At 38.8% G+C, this 18,714-nt stretch overlaps 1 protein-coding gene across 1 annotated transcript; it reads right to left on the bottom strand.

Annotated features, from left to right (window-relative positions):
* Positions 1–806: 806 nt before the first annotated feature.
* On the bottom strand, positions 807–5,586 carry LOC107785187 (ranBP2-type zinc finger protein At1g67325). Its single transcript, XM_016606426.2, has 10 exons — positions 5,443–5,586; positions 4,885–4,930; positions 4,610–4,725; positions 2,867–3,140; positions 2,524–2,594; positions 2,198–2,243; positions 1,996–2,105; positions 1,684–1,708; positions 1,461–1,612; positions 807–1,165 (listed from the first exon to the last, which is right to left on the bottom strand). The coding sequence occupies exons 1-10, from the start codon at positions 5,449–5,451 to the stop codon at positions 1,163–1,165; spliced, it is 852 nt and encodes a 283-aa protein (XP_016461912.1). The 5' UTR covers positions 5,452–5,586; the 3' UTR covers positions 807–1,162.
* Positions 5,587–18,714: the final 13,128 nt, after the last annotated feature.

The raw sequence follows: 18,714 nt of genomic DNA, 5'->3' as shown, positions 1-18,714 counted from the left end.
TCAATTTCCTTATCAGATAAACCGTTAACCCGTTAAGAATTTTTATATTTATACTTTTACCCATATTTATATAAAGTAATTTAACCCTTAAGGCCTAAAATAGTAAAATCTAAATCTCTAATTTATCATATCTAAATCCCTCCTGCACCTACCGTCAGTCCACTCTCTGTTTACTAATGCACTATGTGTATAATTCTTTTGTGGTGAAGAACAAAAGAAAGGGTACTAAACCTGGCATTCTAAGAGAGTGGCCGTGGGCACGGCTTGGGAATTCAAGAAAGAGGCTAAGCAACCAAAAGAACTAGGGTTCAAAAAAATTCTATTTGATTTAGCCGATAAACCGCCCCATAATCGTTAATCCGATACCAATCCGCCTGATGTTTTATTCGATGGCTTGCGGATTACTACATTTATAATCCAATAACCGATAAGCCGAACCGTTAAGCGTAATAATCCGCCCGATAAGCACCCCTAGAGATGACAGATTTATGAATATACGCCCAGTACCCCAGCCAAGTTTGAGCGGAATATATTTTCATGGGCAAATATTTAACACCTAATGCAAACCCCACCAACATAGAATTTTTTTCCCTCAATGGTAGATCAATGTGATACGACAATCTAATGAGCAATAAGACAATGCTCATGTTCAACTTACCTTCGGGAAGACACTCCTAATCAACAGATTCTCCCATATTGTTTTGGGAGAAAACCAAAGATCCTAGACCATGGACCTTGATGTATGCAACCTGGACATGTTACTCCGGCTACACCGAATACATTTGAAACACAATAAAAGACCAGGATAAAAACAGGCTGCATCTGGTTTTTTTTTAATTACCACCTAACAAAAATGGATGTCAACAACCCATCTAACATTGGTGCAGCAATACCAGAAGAAATCCTATTGAACATTAACCAAATCAACCTCAATAACATCCAGACAGAACGAGCTGGTAGACACCTGATGAAACTCGACAAGAATCCATAAGGACCACAAGGTACCAATTTCAGTTAGTACAACTTTGACACCACATTTAAGGCACAGTAACTTGACAACCGCTGCAACAGGAAGGTGACATTACTGACTTTCAGACACCCACACTGAGCAATGCTGGACGACAACTCTGGACCTTCTCAACCCTTAAACAAGCCCTAGTACTCACTGGAACAGTAGACAACCAAATTAATAGATGCTAATGAACACAAAAAGAAAAGGATAAAGTAAACAAGAAGAACAAGCAGGAAGTATCAGAAATAGGAGAATAAGAGAGAAGACTAGACAAAATAGTTCCCTTTTGGAGGCTAGCAGGTATACTTCCTACAGAGATTTTCAAAGCTACAAAGTTTCTTGAGCATAATATACATAAACTGTACAAGGAATACATAGATGATTCACAACTTATAGACAACTTTAGGCAACAAATAATCATACAAATCAAGTGTATCACACAACAGACCTGATCATTCTCATCATCTGATTGTGAAGGAGACTTTTTGGACTCAGATGGTTTCTCCGCACCGCAATTCTGTCTGTTACACTTGGTCCGAAAAGGATAATTTATGTTGTTGCATTTCTCACATTTCCAGCTTCCCTCTGGTGTTTCTGGCTCTGAAATTTGGGGTTGTTAGAAAGCTAATTAGAATTAGTAAAAGATAGCATGCTAGAGGCCGAAAACTTACTAGTATTCTTTCCTGATTTGGAAACCTGTGTAATTGCAAATAAAGATAGTCAACAAAAAATCAAAATGTAGTTGCAAAACTACTTCCAAAGTTGAGATAAGAAGGAAGAACAAGAAGCCAACTTGAATTTCAAAATCAGATCATCTAATGCAAACATAGCACATACAAAACTCTTGATAGCAAATAACATTTTTGGTCCAAAATAACCTAAACTTCATTCAAAATAGTTCAAAAGTTGGTGTTGGATATTAAAAACGAAACAATATCGTATATTATCAGGTATAGATCCTGGAACATGACAGCAAGTCAAACCTGAGAACCAGGCTTTGGAGTGTTGCACTTCCTCATGTTACAAACTGTTCTAAAAGAAAAGTTGACATTTCCACATTTAGGACATTTCCAGTCATTATCACGTGTTCCATCTGCGGAATTTATGGAAAAGAAGGTAATAATTACAGATGCCATGAAATTAATGCAGAATACAAGGATAGAATATATATTGCAGAACTCCCACCTTTCTTTTGAGAATTTTCTTCAGGATAAAACCCTGGCCTTGGTGCCTGCATTAAGAATTAATATTACTCAGTCTCTTCTCAACTGAAAAGAAAATCATCATTCACTCTGTGATAAGCATTTGCCACAAGGGTGATGCAATAGATTCACTGATCGAGAAAGATTAAAATTGTGAGACATAAATACCAGAAGGGGAGAAATATTAGGCGGTGTATAAAGAAAAATGAAATATTCAGTTAAAACTGTAATGAACCAAAATTTAATGCCGACTGTCTATGATACGATCCTAATAATCGTGTTCAAGAAAAAGCCGAAACTTAACCCTACCATGCCAGCAGGGGCCATTGGCAATGCCAGACCGTATCGGTCCATAAGTGGTGGCACACCGTACATCCCACCTGTAAACAAAAAAGTTCAGTCACAGCATTATTATGGAACAACTGAAACTACATCGGGCTATTCCAAAGTTAGAAGCCTGAGAGCATAGTGCTGTTTACATGTGCGACATTAACACAGAAGTAGTAATGGACAAAACAAACATTCCCTATTCTGCAATAAGCTAATCCACCAGGAAACCTGGGACGTGCACTACAACATTAAAACATAAACCTCCAAGCAGCACTCTTCGTTTTTTTCTAACTTATAATTGGTTGAGGTTAAGAATACATACCATTTCCAATCACAGACCCACCAGTGTAAGGAGGTGGAGCAGAGAAATGCAGTGGGCGGTATGGGCTGCCACCAGAAAGACGGCTCCCAATATTGTAATGATAAGCTGAGCCCCCAGAAAAAGGAACGTCATAGGCTGGCATGGATGGTCCATTGAACAAAGAACCACCATAAGGTGCTACCCCCATATACATTGAAGAGGGTGCACCAGGCCCAACATATGCAGCAGAGGGTGAATAGCTATGTGGAGCTTGCATTGGCCTAACTGCAGATTTCTACAAAGGCAAAGTCTTTGTCAGTATTAGCAAGATTTGTTAAAATCTCATATTAGCTATAATTTTAAGATAACCAAGGATCACTCCAGATACACTCAGACTAAAAAGTTAAGTGTTCATGCATGAAGAATCTTTCACCTAATTAAGATACTTTTTGAAGGATGTGGATCATGCAAGATATGCGTAGTCATCGTGAATACAAAATTGCCATGATGGCCAGCATGACTTGAGGAATATACCCCGATAATATGACTGTGTGGGCATGTAAAACATCAAATAATCTCTACATCCTTGACACTGCTTTTATGCATTATATCATGTATATTCTATGCACACAAGACATCTTTCAAAACAAAACACCAAGTTAACGTCTAAGGCTCAACAATAGTCTCACATTTTCAATGATTTGGCTTTCTAGCATGATTGCTATAAGCTAATGGTTATGCAAAGAAGTAGGTGTGTCAAACGTGAGGGTCGGAAAGGGTTAAGCAAAAGTAGGGCACATGATAACTTGGGCTGGAAAAAATGAGTTTTAACGGAATCTGCCGAACTCTTTGGAGAAGTAACAATCCTTTTAAAGCAAGCCTAGAATTGATTTCACTCATTTCTCATGTTTTTCATTATATGGATTGAAAAAAAAAGGCTTTTCATCTATCTTTCATCAGCAAGAAAAGAAAAAAAAAAGTTCATACCACTCCATAAATCCAGCATCTTGGGCATAGTTAAACTGAAAGCATAAGGAGAGGAACAAACTTCATAATACCATTAAGGGCACTAAACCCTGTTCCATATTCCACAATGCTATAAACATAAACCATCTTTGCAAAAGAACTCAGGGCACTGGCAGGCTAAGAAACTGGGAACGAAGTCCCTGCTTGGATCATTGGATGATTTTTATCATTTCCAAAGAAAATAATTGCTAGAAAGAGAAAAAGAAAAGGTAAGAAAACTAACAACCAACAGCAACAATCAATTTAGATGGAGCATAATGTGGAGGTAGGATTTAAGAGAAATCCTGGATCAGAAAGTGAGTAATTAAACAAATGGGGCTCTAGGTAGTCAGACAACAAGTCGAATAGACATAGAGTTGAGCGAATATGAGGTATTTTGACTCTTGTAAATGAAAATCCAAGCGACACCCATGGTAACAGCTGATTCGTTAAGGCTAGATATCAGGAACTATGTTTACCCAAACATCTCTCTGGGTTAACCTGGCTTGGGGTTTTGGGGGGAGATATAGAAATGAAAAGCTAATGTTAAGAACTGTGATTCAGAAAGAAAACTGATGCTAAATTATATAGGTAGTAGATGCAAGTGTACATACAAAAACAAGTTTTGCACAACAATTTACAGCTTAGCTGGAGACTGAATTTACAGAAACAAACAACACAAGTTACTAATAAAATCATGTAACGGTATACATGTAGCTCTCCCAAACTAAACCGTGAAAGTAGATGATGATGTCTTACTGAGTTGTGATCTGCAGGCCTAGACTGAGTACAGTTGCGCATATTGCATGTGGTTCTGAAGGAGAAATTGACATTCCCACAGCTTGGACATGTCCAGTCATCTTCCCTACGGCCACCTACAATGTCAACAACTAGAACCTTTTAGTAGGAAGCAAACATCGTGAACCCTCTCCACTGAATACAAAACAAAAAATAACAGGATGAAACAACGAAGTACAAAACTATCAGAGCATTACAGATATGGTTCCCTCCTCTTCAGGAACCGGGATACATACCGTCAGTTCGGGCACGTTTGGCAGCAGAAGAATTTCTGTTATCAACCTGGAAAAAATTATAAAAGCAAGTAAAATACAAGTTTTAAAGCCCAGAACAAGTCAATGACTAAACTACTCATCAATTCAAACAAATTGGGGTCCCCTATATGAATCAATCCTCTACATCAATTTCGCCCTATTCAGACACGTTTCATTCCAACACTAGGGTATCCTATCTGAATCAATCCTCCCATATCCACTCGCTCTATTTAGATACATCTAGCTCCAACACTAGTAAATAAGCCAAACAATAAGTAGAAAACAGAAATTAAAAGCCTTCAATACTTCGTTATAAATTAGTTAAAAGGCCTTTTATAGATTCAGGAAAAAGCCAAAAAGAAACCCTAGCTTCTATGTATCAACCCAACATCCTATCTAGGATAAAAATGAAAATACTTTCAGGGGTTACAAAGATCATAAGCAACGAAACAGGGAAGTTTACAAGAAAAAATTGAAACTTTATTGAATAAATAATAAAAAAGAAAAGAAAGATGATTGAAAGTTGAGAAAGACCAAAACCTGAGACATAGCAGCTTGAAATTAGAGGAGAAGACGGTGATAAACTCTTTGGCCGTCGGCCGGAGCTACAAAATTGTGTCGGAAAAACACCGAAAATATGGCGGACCTAGAGAGAGAGAGAAAGAGTGGTGGTTTGGTGGTAAGATTATAAATACGAACAAGGGGAAGGGCTGTGAGTAAATTGAGTCAAGGGAGTCAAGCTGCATCGATGGGCCCAGCCCCTCGTCGCTGTTAGGCCCATTTAATTTTCTCTTGAAGGCCCATCCTCTGCGGAAGCCTCTAAATAGGTGATTTGCGAGTCGGAAACTGAAATAATGTCATTTTTGGCACAAAATACGTTTCTACTGTTAAAAAAAAGTTATATTTCTACATAAAACGTAATATAATACTGTATTTTACTTTAACAAAAAGTTAGCTATTAAAGTAAACGCAGTATTATAATGCGTTTTATTAAAAAAATTTACTTTAACGGAAAGTTAGCTGTTAAAGCTAAACGCAGTATTATAATGCGTTTTATTAAAAAATTAATTTTTTATAGGAAAAAGCATTACAATACTGTGTTTTCCTTAAACGCAGTATTGTACTGCGTTTTCCTTAAACGCAGTATTGTACTGCGTTTTCCTTAAACGCAGTATTGTACTGCGTTTTCCTTAAACGCAGTATTGTACTGCGTTTTCCTATAAAATTTGGGCCCACCTTAATAAACTTCTGCAAGAGTGCAGAGAATATTTGTTTTTTAGTGTAAAACGTAGTATAATACTGTGTTTTACACTGAAATGTATTATTATACTGCATTTTACACTAATTTTTGGGCCTACCAATAAATGTTCTGCGGATAACTGACATAACAATAATTCAAATACATAAAATGTGGTATTATACTGTGTTTTACATAAAAAAATTCTGCACCCCAAGCTCGGACTAGCCTTATTTAAAGGCGTTTGAATTTTATGAAAATCCATTCAAAACTTTCCTTCAAACTTCCGTTCATATTTCTCTCTTCTTCTTATCAATAATTTTTTATAATGTCTGAAGAGCCAAAAATAAGGGTTTCATTATATTAGGGGGGGTGAAGTTGTGCTGGAGAATAACTTTGTGAGGTATAGCTCACCTCCACAATGTAATGTTAAATTGTCGCTTACAATGGAGTACGATAAATAGGTATCGTTGTTACGTAAAAAATGAGTGTGAGAAAACGTTCGGTTAATCTTAAAGTAACTGGTAGATTTCCGTATTCAGTGACTCCGCAGGGGTTTGCTTATTATTCTGAGTTTAACATCGAAGATGATGAAACTCTTAGAGATTTTTGCGGATTTCGGATGAATACAGGGGATTTATTGTAATAAAATTATTGGAAATGTACGTCAAGGTGGAAGACGTTCCCAATAATGAGGGCGTGCATAGTAGGGATAACCCCCAGTCATCGGGTGGTTATTCTGGAGCAGTTTTTGCCGGACAGATTGCTGATGAAAGAGCTTGCCTTGATTTAAACTTGTCACCACCGGCGAATGAGTAGCCACAAAATAATTTTTCGACTTTATATAATCCACAAGACGACTGGTAAACTTCAATTTTTCTACGATTTAGCGATGTTTATTTTATGTTTTAATTGGATTTGTATTAACACTCTTATTTTTCATAGGGGGTACCGTCCGGATATGAATTTTACAAGTTATGACCCCGCCCCTAGTTGGAATATGCGTAGTTCTGGCGTATTGGACCACGGTCGTCCATCGGGGAGTCATCACCAACAAGAAAATATACATCATGAAACGTCAAGACAGTACGACTTGTAAGTAAAGTGATATAGCTATATGTAAAGTATTTATCTAGTTGGGTAGTTTATCATTTTGTTCTTTTGTGCAGTGAAAACGAGCATCTTGATGTTCCTGACCTCACACAGCTGCCCATAGATGACATACTGACACGTGATTTGGCAGATGCGCAGAGTCAGGAAGATGATAGTGATTATGACAACAATCCGGATGAGTCTGGAGATGACACACCCTTCCCTGATGAGGGTGATGACGAGGAGGAAGTAGATGTCGAACCTGAGCTGACGAGGGAGCATGATCCTCTACCTCCCGCTAGACCAAGAGTGTACGAGTCCCACATACAAGTTCATGAGCGGAATATTCCCTACCTTGATAATTTGCCAAGTATGCCGGACGTGGATGTCATCACAATGGATGATGACGAAATTCGATCAACGATGTGGGATGAGTCTAGACCAGCAGTGCTGGCAAAGGGCATGTATTTCCCCGATAAAGCTCGCCTAATTAGGGCTGTAAAAATCTACAGTGTAAGAGAGTGTCATGAGATAACGGTAAGTGAGTCAACTACGGAGGTATACAAGGTTGTATGCCGTAGAGACTTTACGAGTTGTCACTGGATGTTGCGTGCCAGCAAGAAGAAATTAGGTTTGTGGAAAGTGGGTAAATTTATTAGCACCCACAGATGTGAAATGGACACATTCAATGAGAATCACTTCAACCTGGATGTGGACTTGATTTCTCTAGTCTTGATTCTATATTTGGAAGTGTCCATTAGGTTCAAGATTAAAAAGTGTATTACAGCCGTCCACCGGGAGTATGGTCGTACTATAACCAAAAGAAAGGCATATCTCGGTCGCAAACGTGCCTTTGAACTTATTTATGGTGATTGGGATAAGTCTTTTTCATCTCTGCCCAGGTACATGGCCGCACTGGAACACTTAACCTTGGGACTGTTGTTGAATGGAGGCGTGAGCGAAGTCCGGACAGACCCGAATATATTTTCAACTATGTGTTCTGGTCATTTAAACCAACAATTGATGGTTTTGTGCATTGTCGTCCTGTAATTTCCATAGACGGTACTCATGATATTAAGCTATGATATTATGCTATGTAATTTCAACTATGATATTAAGCTTTTGATTGCAATTGCAGTAGATGCCAACAGACAAATATTTCCACATGCTTTTTCCATTTGTGCCAACAAAAGCGAAGAGAAGTGGACGCTTTTTTTGAACCACTTGAAGCAGCACGTTGTCAAATAGCGTTCAGATTTTTGTCTAATATCTGATCGACATGGTGGTATTTTAAGTTTTGTACGGCACTTGCATGAATGACAGGAACCCTATGCATACCACCGTTACTGTGTGAGGCAACTGAAGGCCAATTCCAGAAGAAATATCCTGACAAGGCTTTGCATGACTTAATGTGGATGGCTGCAACTGAGCACCAGCAGTGCAAATTCATGAGGCGCATGGAAGCGATCCGGTAGTTAGATCCACGAGCCTATACTTGGCTGATGGGACATGAGCTTCACATGTGGACATTGTATGCTGATGGTGGCAGACGATTGGGAGCCCTAACTACAAATGTGTCGGAGTCGTTCAACGGCTTGTTGAAGTCTGCTCGTGGATTGCATGTCACTTCCATGGTCCGCATGACATTCAAACAGAGTACGAAGAGGTTAATTGAAAGGCATGGAGCTGCATCGGCATTGATGGACAGGGGCGTTCAATTTATGCCAATACCCATGAGAAGATTTGAAAGGTACAGGAGGCGAGCACATTGGAATTTATTTTTACAGTACGATTACAACCGGGGTATTTTTGAAGTTAAGCCCGCTATTTGCGGACACCGTGGGAATAATCTATAGACGTTGAATAAAGCCAGAAAATTGTGTTCATGTGGGAAATGGACCATCTACCACATGTCGTGCGCATATGCCTTGAAGTGCTTTCAACAAGTTGGTTTTGGGGCAACCAACTATATCGATAGACAATACAGTGTTGCTGCATACGTAGACACATATAGTGGGCAGTTGCAGCCATTAGGTGCTGAGCATTATTGGCCGCCGAAACCTTTTAAGATAGTGTGTAACAAGGACTATTTGCGGAAGCTGCAAGTGCAAAAGAGAACGTGTATACAGAACCAAATGGATGTTGGTGACACCGTCTATGCGTGTAAATGTGGCATATGCTCTCAAACAGGACACGACCGTCGTAAATATCCTTCAGGTGGTGTGCGTGGCGGTGGTAATCCAGCTACTGGTGCAAGTTCGTCGAGTGTACCCAACTATCAATGATACCCCTAGTCTTTTGTTTGCGTTTTGTTATTTGTAATACGTGTCTGTACTTGTGTATGTTGCAATATCTATCAAATAAAATTATGTTCCACAATCTTGTTACATCTTATTTTTTAACATGACCTTTTGATATGGTTGTTCAAATATTAAACTTATTGGTGTTAGTAAAGAAGACCAAGATTGTGGAATAAAAAAAATTACATATTAAAAAAAACTTTAATATGTAAAGCGTGGTACAATACTACGTTTTATCAGTTGTCTTGTCGTTCTGAAAATAGCTGAAACGACTGCGAAAAAGCTATTTCATTGCAGAAAAACATTAATATGTAAAGCGTGGTATAATACTACATTTTATCAGTTGTCTTGTCGTTCTGAAAATAGCTGAAACGACTGCGAAAAAGCTGTTTCATTTCGAAAAACTTTAATATGTAAAGCGTTGTATAATACTATGTTTTATGTGAAATCTTGCCTATAAATAACGGGCGCATTCTAGTTATTTTTAGCACTTAACAATAACCAATAGCAAATATTTCCATAAAACCAAAGTTTCTCTTTAAGAAATGTCTCAACAACCCCTTTATGTCCCAATGTGCGAACGCAGAAAAAAATGCAGTATGTACATTTGGTGGGAAGAAGGTGGACGCTGCTACTAGGCGTGTATGAACAAGTTTGATAGGCAACCCGACGAGCCTACATGTAATTTTGAGGTATGGATGGATGAACCATGTAAGTAGGAATACTACAAAGACGGAATTTATGATCTTCATAATTTGTGTACGAGGCAATGGGAAAGAGAGTGCCGATCCAACCAAGAAATTGAGGAGTTGAAGGTGAAACTCAAGGAGGTGGAAGAAGAAAAAAAAGAGCTGGAAGACCAACTCAAGTGGTTGGAGCAGAAAGTACTAGCCGGTCGTGACTAAACAGTGGCTTGTACGTGTTGAGCGTAGTAGTGTATCTTTATGTTTCCCTTGTCAAGTGTTTTCATTACTTGCACTGTTTATTTTGTTATGTGTATCTTTAGGTTTATCAGTTGTGTTTGTGTTGTCATGTTAAAATAAAGTTGTTGAAGTCTTTTTTGTTACAATAAAAATGTTGTTAAAATAGAATTGTTGCCATTATTTACATAAAGGGGAATTTTCTTCATAGAATTGTTCAAATATTCAACTTATTGGTGTTACTAAAGAAGACCAATCTAAAATTTAAAAAAAAAAATATATGTAAAGCGTGGTATAGTACTACGTTTTGTGAGTTGTCTTGCCGTTCTCAAAAAAGTTGAAACGAAAAAAGCTGAAACGATTGCAGAAAAAGCTGTTTTGTTGCAGAAAAATTTAATATGTAAAGTGTTGTATAATACTACGTTTTGTAAAGCGTTGTATAATACTACGTTTTGTGAGTTGTCTTGTCGTTCTGAAAAAGCTGAAAACCATGTGAAAAAGCTGTTTTGTTTCAGAAAAATTTAATATGTAAAGCGTGGTATAATACTACGTTTTGTGTGTATGTAAAGCATGGTATAATACTATATTTTATGTGAAATCTTACCTATAAATAACATGCGCATTCTAGTTATTTTCAGCACTTAACAACAACCTATAGCAAATATTTGCATAAAACCAAAGTTTCTCTTTAAGAAATGTCTTAACAACCCCTTTATGTCCCAAGGTGCGAATGCAGAAACAAATGCATGATGTACGATTGTTGGGAAGAAGCTGGACGCCGCTATTGGGCGTGTATGAACAAGTTTTATAGGTAACCCGACGTACCTATATGCAATTTTGTGGTATGGATTGATGAACCATGTGAGCAGGAATACTATAAAGACAAGTTGTATCATCTTCATAATATGTGTACGGGGCAGTGGGATAGAGAGCGCCAATCCAAGCAAGAAATTGCGGAGTTGAAGGCGAAACTCAAGGAGGTGGAAGAAGAGAAAAAAAAAGCTGGAAGACCAACTCAAGTGGTTGGAGCAGAGAATACTAGACGGTCGTGACTAAACAATGGCATGTACGTGTTGAGCGTAGTAGTGAATCTTTATGTTTCCCTTGTCAAGTATTTTCATTACTTGTATTGTTTGTGTCGTGGTAGGTCTACTATGTTTGTGTTGTACTATTAAAATAAAATTGTTGTTCAACCGCAGTTAAAATAAAATTATTATTAAAATAGAATTGTTGCCATTATTTACATAATGTAATATTTACACAAAGTACAAACATAAGTAAATCAATGAGTCCCGCAGCCTGTGTGCTTTAGTGCTGCTGCTGGCCTGAGTCGCATCCCCTGTCGCCCGGGTACACTATCGGGATCATCATCATCAAGTCGCCTCTTTATATGTGGATACGCAGCAGCATCGACAGTACAGTTGGCAGAATCGGTAGAAGAGGCTGTTAGGCCGTCAACAACCTACAAAACAAGTACTAAGCTTAGCATGTAAAAATGTATATTAGTATAGTACGTGTTAAGTCAAAAACATTTTCTCACCGTGGTCCCGTCGGCCTCCTGAGTATATGCATCTGTGGTGTCCTCATCAGCGTATACAGTGGCCTCCATGATGGGCTGGGATGAAGCCTTAATAAGAAAATTAAAAATTAATTAATGACAAATCATTAAGGAAAAGAAAACAAATTAAAATTTTACAGTAATAAAAGCATACCTACGCCTGTGGTAGATCCGGATCAACCACCGGGGATAAGGCCTAACTCAACCTGTGCCCGTCATCCACGTCCCGGGTCGACCGATCCTCAGATGCAGTAGATGGGCCTGAAAAGAACTGGTCTACATCTCCGTCGAATGTTCCCGTGGTCAACAATGCATCTAACGGGGTGACCTGCGATGCTGGCAGAGATAGCTAAAGGTTGTACGACGGCATGCTGTTGGAAGGCTCATCTAGCTGAGGGAAATAACTCGGCTGATCATCTCTAAGATCCTCATCATGTGCCTCAACAGGTGGGTCGATAGGTGCCTCAACGCCCCCTTGCTGAGGACCACCTCCTCGCCGTCCCCCGCGACCTCGTGGGGCACCACTGCCTCGTAGAACAACCCTGCCTCGTGGGGCACCCCTCCCTCGTGCCCTACCACTGCCTCGTGGGACAACCCTACCCCGATGGTACTCCTCTGGCGCCGCATACTCAGCCCTGTGATCCAACCTTGCGCCATCTTTTGCTTGATACAGGGTCCAACGAGCCAGCTCTTCCACCCGCCGGCCATACTCAATGACTGCAGCACTGTCGCCATGCTGCTGCATCTCCTGTCCCAACTGGTAGAACATGTGATGCCCAATAGCCTACACAACATTTAAAATATTAATTAAATAGTGCTATATCAAATAATAATATATTAATAAGTCACAAAAACATACCAGTGCCTCCCGGCATATGGTCTGTACCGATCGCCAAGTACATGAATGGGGTTCCCGATCATCAGTCGGGTGTGACGGCGGTACCATGACGTATGCAGCTCAATAGTAGCCTCCTGGATATGTGAAGGTGGTGGCGGAATACGGTACTCTCGCTGGTCCCAAATATGGACCTGCTGCTCTAGCCATCCTACAAATGCATCGTCCACATTGGTACGGTCATCCCCCTGATAATGTGTAGGCACCCATGCAGGCTCCCATGGTATAGGCTGGGGACGGTGAAACTAGCGAAGCACACGCTCTGTGGCATGATGCTCAACCACATCGAAGAAGATCATCGGGACAGAAGTACTCCAAAGCAGTCGGTCGACTCAACAATAATCGGGCAGCTAAGCTAGCAACTCGTCGCTGTATGGAGTCCAGATGAACTATCAAATAATAACATAAAAGTGAGTATGCGCAACACAAGTAAATTTATAACAAGTACGTTTAGGTACATATTTACCTGTCCGGCCACCAGCGTATCTAACACATCCCTGACAAGGGGGAGATTATGATGAGCATCAATCCCTCGGTAGTTCCCATGCCGGAGAACCCACCTCGTAGCTAAAGGGAGAAACGGAGGTGCTACACCATGCTCTAGTGGTGGTAGAGGTGGCTGCAACGGCAGGATCCGCTGCCAGGCCCAAACCTAAGATAAAAGGTTGACGTAAAATTTAAGAGTTATTTTGACCATATAGAATTTGGAGTAATAAACAGAATATTCGTAAATGTTGTCACCTGTAGAAGCGGCAGAAAACCACATATGTCCACCTGGCTGCCCATGCTCGCCCGGCACATACTCCTGTACAGGTATGCTAGAATAGCAGCACCCCAGCTGTACCGGGGTAACTCATCTAGCTGCTGCAGATGATGCAGAATACGCATACTCACTAGATTTCCAGAAGTGTTAGAGAACAAGACACCCCCAAAAAGAAGGAGCAGCGCCAACCTCGTGTACCGCTCATATGGATAGCCTCTATCTCGCCGGTAATGTCTGGGTGCAATACCTCCATATGCTCTCTGATAGCTGTCATAGAACCGCGACTGCCCCCTCTAAGTGTAGCCTCACCCTGTGGTCTGTAACCAGTATACTACCCCATCAAATCCAAATACTGGGGACGCGTCATAGCTCTCATGTACTGGGGCAGTGCAACGACTAGTCCATCTACACGCAGCCCATACAAAACCTGAACATCCTCAAGCATGATGGTGGCCTCTCTAGTGGGCAAGTGAAAAGTGTGCGTCTCCGGTCGCCACCGCTCAATCAACGCCGTGATGAGAGACCAATCGAGCTGCATCCGCCCAATCCAACAAAATTGTAAGGAAGCCCGAAGCCTCTAGGCACTCGACTACGCGGGGATGGAAATGTCTTTGCCTCAAGAAGTCCCACAATTCATCAAGTCTCCAGGTGCGGAGAGTTTGATCCAATAGATGTCCTCCCATACATAGAAGGACCTATGGTAGCCTTGCAACACTAATATCTAATCCTCGACTGCTCCAGGATGCACAGACGGCAAGTCCATGTCGTCTACTGTAATTTAAATAATATTAATTGTGCGTTTGTTTTATAATAAATTAAATAATTAATTATTTAATTGGACTGAGTAATTATCTATGGGTTCCAGGCTCGATATTTGAGGCCTAGTAGCACCAAGATATCCTTAATTATTATGTGTGTCAATTTCAATAAGTTTAAAATTTTGTTCGTTAAATAAATTAAATAATTAATTATTTAATTGGACTGAGTAATTATCTATGGGTTTCAGGCTCGATATTTGAGACCTAGTAGAACCAAGATATCCTTAATTATTATGTGTGTCAATTTAAATAAGTTTAAAATTTTGTTCGTTAAATAAATTAAATAATTAATTATTTAATTGGACTGAGTAATTATCTATGGGTTCCAGGCTCGATATTTGAGGCCTAGTAGAACCAAGATATCCATAATTATTATGTATGTCAATTTCAATAAGTTTAAAATTTTGTTCGTTAAATAAATTAAATAATTAATTATTTAATTGAACTGAGTAATTATCTATGGGTTCCAGGCTCGATATTTGAGGCTTAGTAGAACCAAGATATTCTTAATTATTATGTGTGTCAATTTCAATAAGTTTAAAATTTTGTTCATTAAATAATTAAATAATTAATTATTTAATTGGACTGAGTAATTATCTATGGGTTCCAGGCTCGATATTTGAGGCCTAGTAGAACCAAGATATCCTTAATTATTATGTGTGTCAATTTCAATAAGTTTAAAATTTTGTTCATTAAATAAATTAAATAATTAATTATTTAATTGGACTGAGTAATTATCTATGGGTTCCAGCTCGATATTTGAGGCCTAGTAGCACCAAGTTATCCTTAATTATTATGTGTGTCAATTTCAACATTTTTAGAATTTTGTTCATTAAATAAATGAAATAATTATTTTTATAATTAGACTGAGTAATAATCTATGGGTTCCAGGCTGGATATTTGAGGCCCGGTAGCATCAAGTTATCCTTAATTATTATGTGTGTTAATTTCAATAAGTTTAAAATTTTGTTCGTTAAATAAATTAAATAATTAATTATTTAATTGGACTATGTAATTATCTATGAGTTCCAGGCTCGATATTTGAGGCCTAGTAGAACCAAGATATCCTTAATTATTATGTGTGTCAATTTCAATAAGTTTAAAATTTTGTTCGTTAAATAAATTAAATAATTAATTATTTAATTGGACTGAGTAATTATCTATGGGTTCCAGGCTCGATATTTGAGGCCTAGTAGAACCAAGATATCCTTAATTATTATGTGTGTCAATTTCAATAAGTTTAAAATTTTGTTCGTTAAATAAATTAAATAATTAATTATTTAATTGGACTGTGTAATTATCTATGGGTTCCAAGCTCAATATTTGAGGCCCGGTACCACCAAACTATCCTTAATTATTATGTGTGTCAATTTCAATAAGTTTAAAATTTTGTTCGTTAAATAAATTAAATAATTAATTATTTAATTGGACTGAGTATCTATCTATGGGTTCCAGGCTCGATATTTGAGGCCTAGTAGAACCAAGATATCCTTAATTATTATGTGTGTCAATTTCAATAAGTTTAAAATTTTGTTCATTAAATAAATTAAATAATTAATTATATAATTGGACCGAGTAATTATCTTTGGGTTCCAGGCTCGATATTTGAGGCCTAGTAGAACCAAGATATCCTTAATTATTATGTGTGTCAATTTCAATAAGTTTAAAATTTTGTTCGTTAAATAAATTAAATAATTATTATTTAATTGGATTGAGTAATTATCTATGAGTTCCAGGCTCGATATTTGAGGCTTAGTAGAACCAAGATATCCTTAATTATTATGTGTGTCAATTTCAATAAGTTTAAAATTTTGTTTGTTAAATAAATTAAATAATTAATTATTTAATTGGACTGAGTAATTATCTATGAGTTCTAGGCTCGATATTTGAGGCCTAGTAGAACCAAGATATCCTTAATTATTATGTGTGTCAATTTTAATAAGTTTAAAATTTTGTTCGTTAAATAAATTAAATAATTAATTATTTAATTTGACTAAGTAATTATCTATGTGTGACGACCCGGCCAGTCGTCTCATGAGTTACCGCCCTATTTCCCCCATTTCAGCTTCTTTACGCTTCGTTATCCGTGTTTTATGTGATTGAGTTTATTAGCTTGAGTTCGGAGAGGATTTGGTAAGAAATGAGACACTTAGTCTCTTTTAAGAAGGCTTAAGTTGTAAAAGTCAACTGGATGTTGACTTATGTGTTAGAAGGCTTGGAAGTGAGTTCTGATTGTTCGGTTAGCTTCGGGAGGTGATTTGTGATTTAGGAGCGCGATCGGAATGGGTTTTGGAGTTGTAGAGAAGATTTAGGCTTGAATTGACGAAATTGATATTTTGGCAAATTCCGGTTGATAGGCGAGATTTTGATATAGGGGTTGGAATGGAATTCCGAGAGTTGCAGTAGTTCATTGTGTCACTTGGGATGTGTGTGCAAAATTTCAGGTCATTCGGACGAGATTTGATAGACCTTTTGATCAAAAGCATAATTTAAGAGTTCTTGGAGTTCTTAGGCCTGAATCCTATGTTAAATTGGTGATTTGATGTTGTTGTGAGCGTTCTGAAGTTTTGAGCAAGTTTGAACGATGTCATGAGATGTGTTGGTACAATTGGTTTGAAGTTCCGGGTAGGTTCCATGATGTTTTAGTGCAAAAATCATAGTTGTAGAAGGTCTACAGGGGTTGCAGGCCCCAGAACTTACCCATGCGGTTCGCACAAAAATAGGTGCGCCCGCGTTGAGTGCTGTGCGGACCGCACAAAAGCGGCCGCGGCTGCGGTAGGTGTCATGCGGACCGCACAAAATGGTGTGCGGCAGCGGTGGGGAACGATCTGCTGGTCCTACTTCGGAAGCTCATATCTTTTGATTTACAAGGAATTTTGAGGTGATTCAAAAATCGAAGTTGTAGCTCTTCGTGTCTAGTTTCCAGAAAGATAAAGATATTACAACTTGGACATATTTATCAAAAGTTATGTCCGAAAAGATAAATCTTGTCACTGCAGAGGGAGGCCTGTGCGACCGCACGTTGCCTTTGCGCGGACCGCATGAGTTTTGGTGCGGCCCGCGGTAGCTGATACCTGAGGGGTACCTATAAATATGAGGTTTTGGGTTTTATTTAATATTTTGACCTAGAGAGCTCGGATTTTGGCGATTTTTCGAAGGTTTTTCAAGAAATTCATCGGGGTAAGTGATTTTAACTCAGATTTGACTAGAATACATGAATCTATCACTGAATTCATCATTTAATTCGTGATTTGAGATGGAATTTGGGAAGAAAATTGTGAAACCTTTCAAAAATGTAAAATGATGATTTGAAGGACCAAATGATATCGGAATTGGATAATTTTGGTATGGTTAGACTCGTGAGGGTATGAGGATTCTGAAAATGTAAATTTTACCCGATTTCGAGACGTGGTCCCGGGGCTCGGGTTTTGCTAATTTCGAGATTTTTGATATTTTTCGAATGTTTTCGCTTGGGCTTTGTTTCCTTAGCATATTGTGACGTATTCGTTCTGATTTTGGATAGATTCGACGCGTGTGGAGGCCAATTCGAGGGGCAAAGGTGTCGCGAGCTAGAGAATTAGCTAGTTCGAGGTGAGTAATGGTTGTAAATGATGTCCTGAGGGTTTGAAATCCCGGATTATCGTAGTGCTATATTGAGGCAAGATACGCGCTGGATGATGAGCGTGGGGTCTTTCATTACTGAGGATTGTGACTTGGTCCATCCGATTGATGACTTTACTGAATATTTGACTGAAATTCATTTGTTATCATCATGATTTGGGCTGATTGCCATATTTGGGCTTCGTGCCAACTATTTGAACCCTTCGGGGTTTTTTATCACTGTTTCCTTACTGCTTGACTTATTATTTGAACTCAGTCCTGTTGATATCTATTGTTATACAAACTTAGCCACTTTTACTCAGATTTGAAACTTAAATGATATTTCTACCTCATGTTTTGGGCTGAGAACTACTGTTTTACTAATGCCCAAGGGGCTTATGATGATTTCTGGACTGAGTGAGGCCGAGGGCCATATGTGAGGATATGCTGAGTGATATGAGGCCGAGGGCCTGAGATACTATTTATGGCATGCGGTGGCTTGAGTGATGTGAGGATATGCTGAGTGATGATGCCACGAGGTGGCTTGATATAGCGCTTGGGCCGTAAGGGGCCCCTCCGGAGTCTGCACACCCACAGTGAGCGCGGGTACCCATGTGATTTGAAACAGT

This window comes from Nicotiana tabacum, chromosome 5 (assembly GCF_000715075.1).
Source record: "Nicotiana tabacum cultivar K326 chromosome 5, ASM71507v2, whole genome shotgun sequence".
In the NCBI taxonomy this organism is placed as follows: domain Eukaryota; kingdom Viridiplantae; phylum Streptophyta; class Magnoliopsida; order Solanales; family Solanaceae; genus Nicotiana; species Nicotiana tabacum.
This window is presented reverse-complemented; position numbering and strand designations above follow the sequence as displayed.

What these genes read in the sequence shown, in the direction of transcription:
- LOC107785187 (XM_016606426.2), bottom strand. An exon ending in CTCCAAAGCCTGGTTCTCAG is followed by an intron (nt 1,709 to 1,995) that starts GTTTGACTTGCT and finishes GCAATTACACAG; the next exon opens with GTTTCCAAATCAGGAAAGAA. An exon ending in CAAATCAGGAAAGAATACTA is followed by an intron (nt 1,613 to 1,683) that starts GTAAGTTTTCGG and finishes CCCAAATTTCAG; the next exon opens with AGCCAGAAACACCAGAGGGA.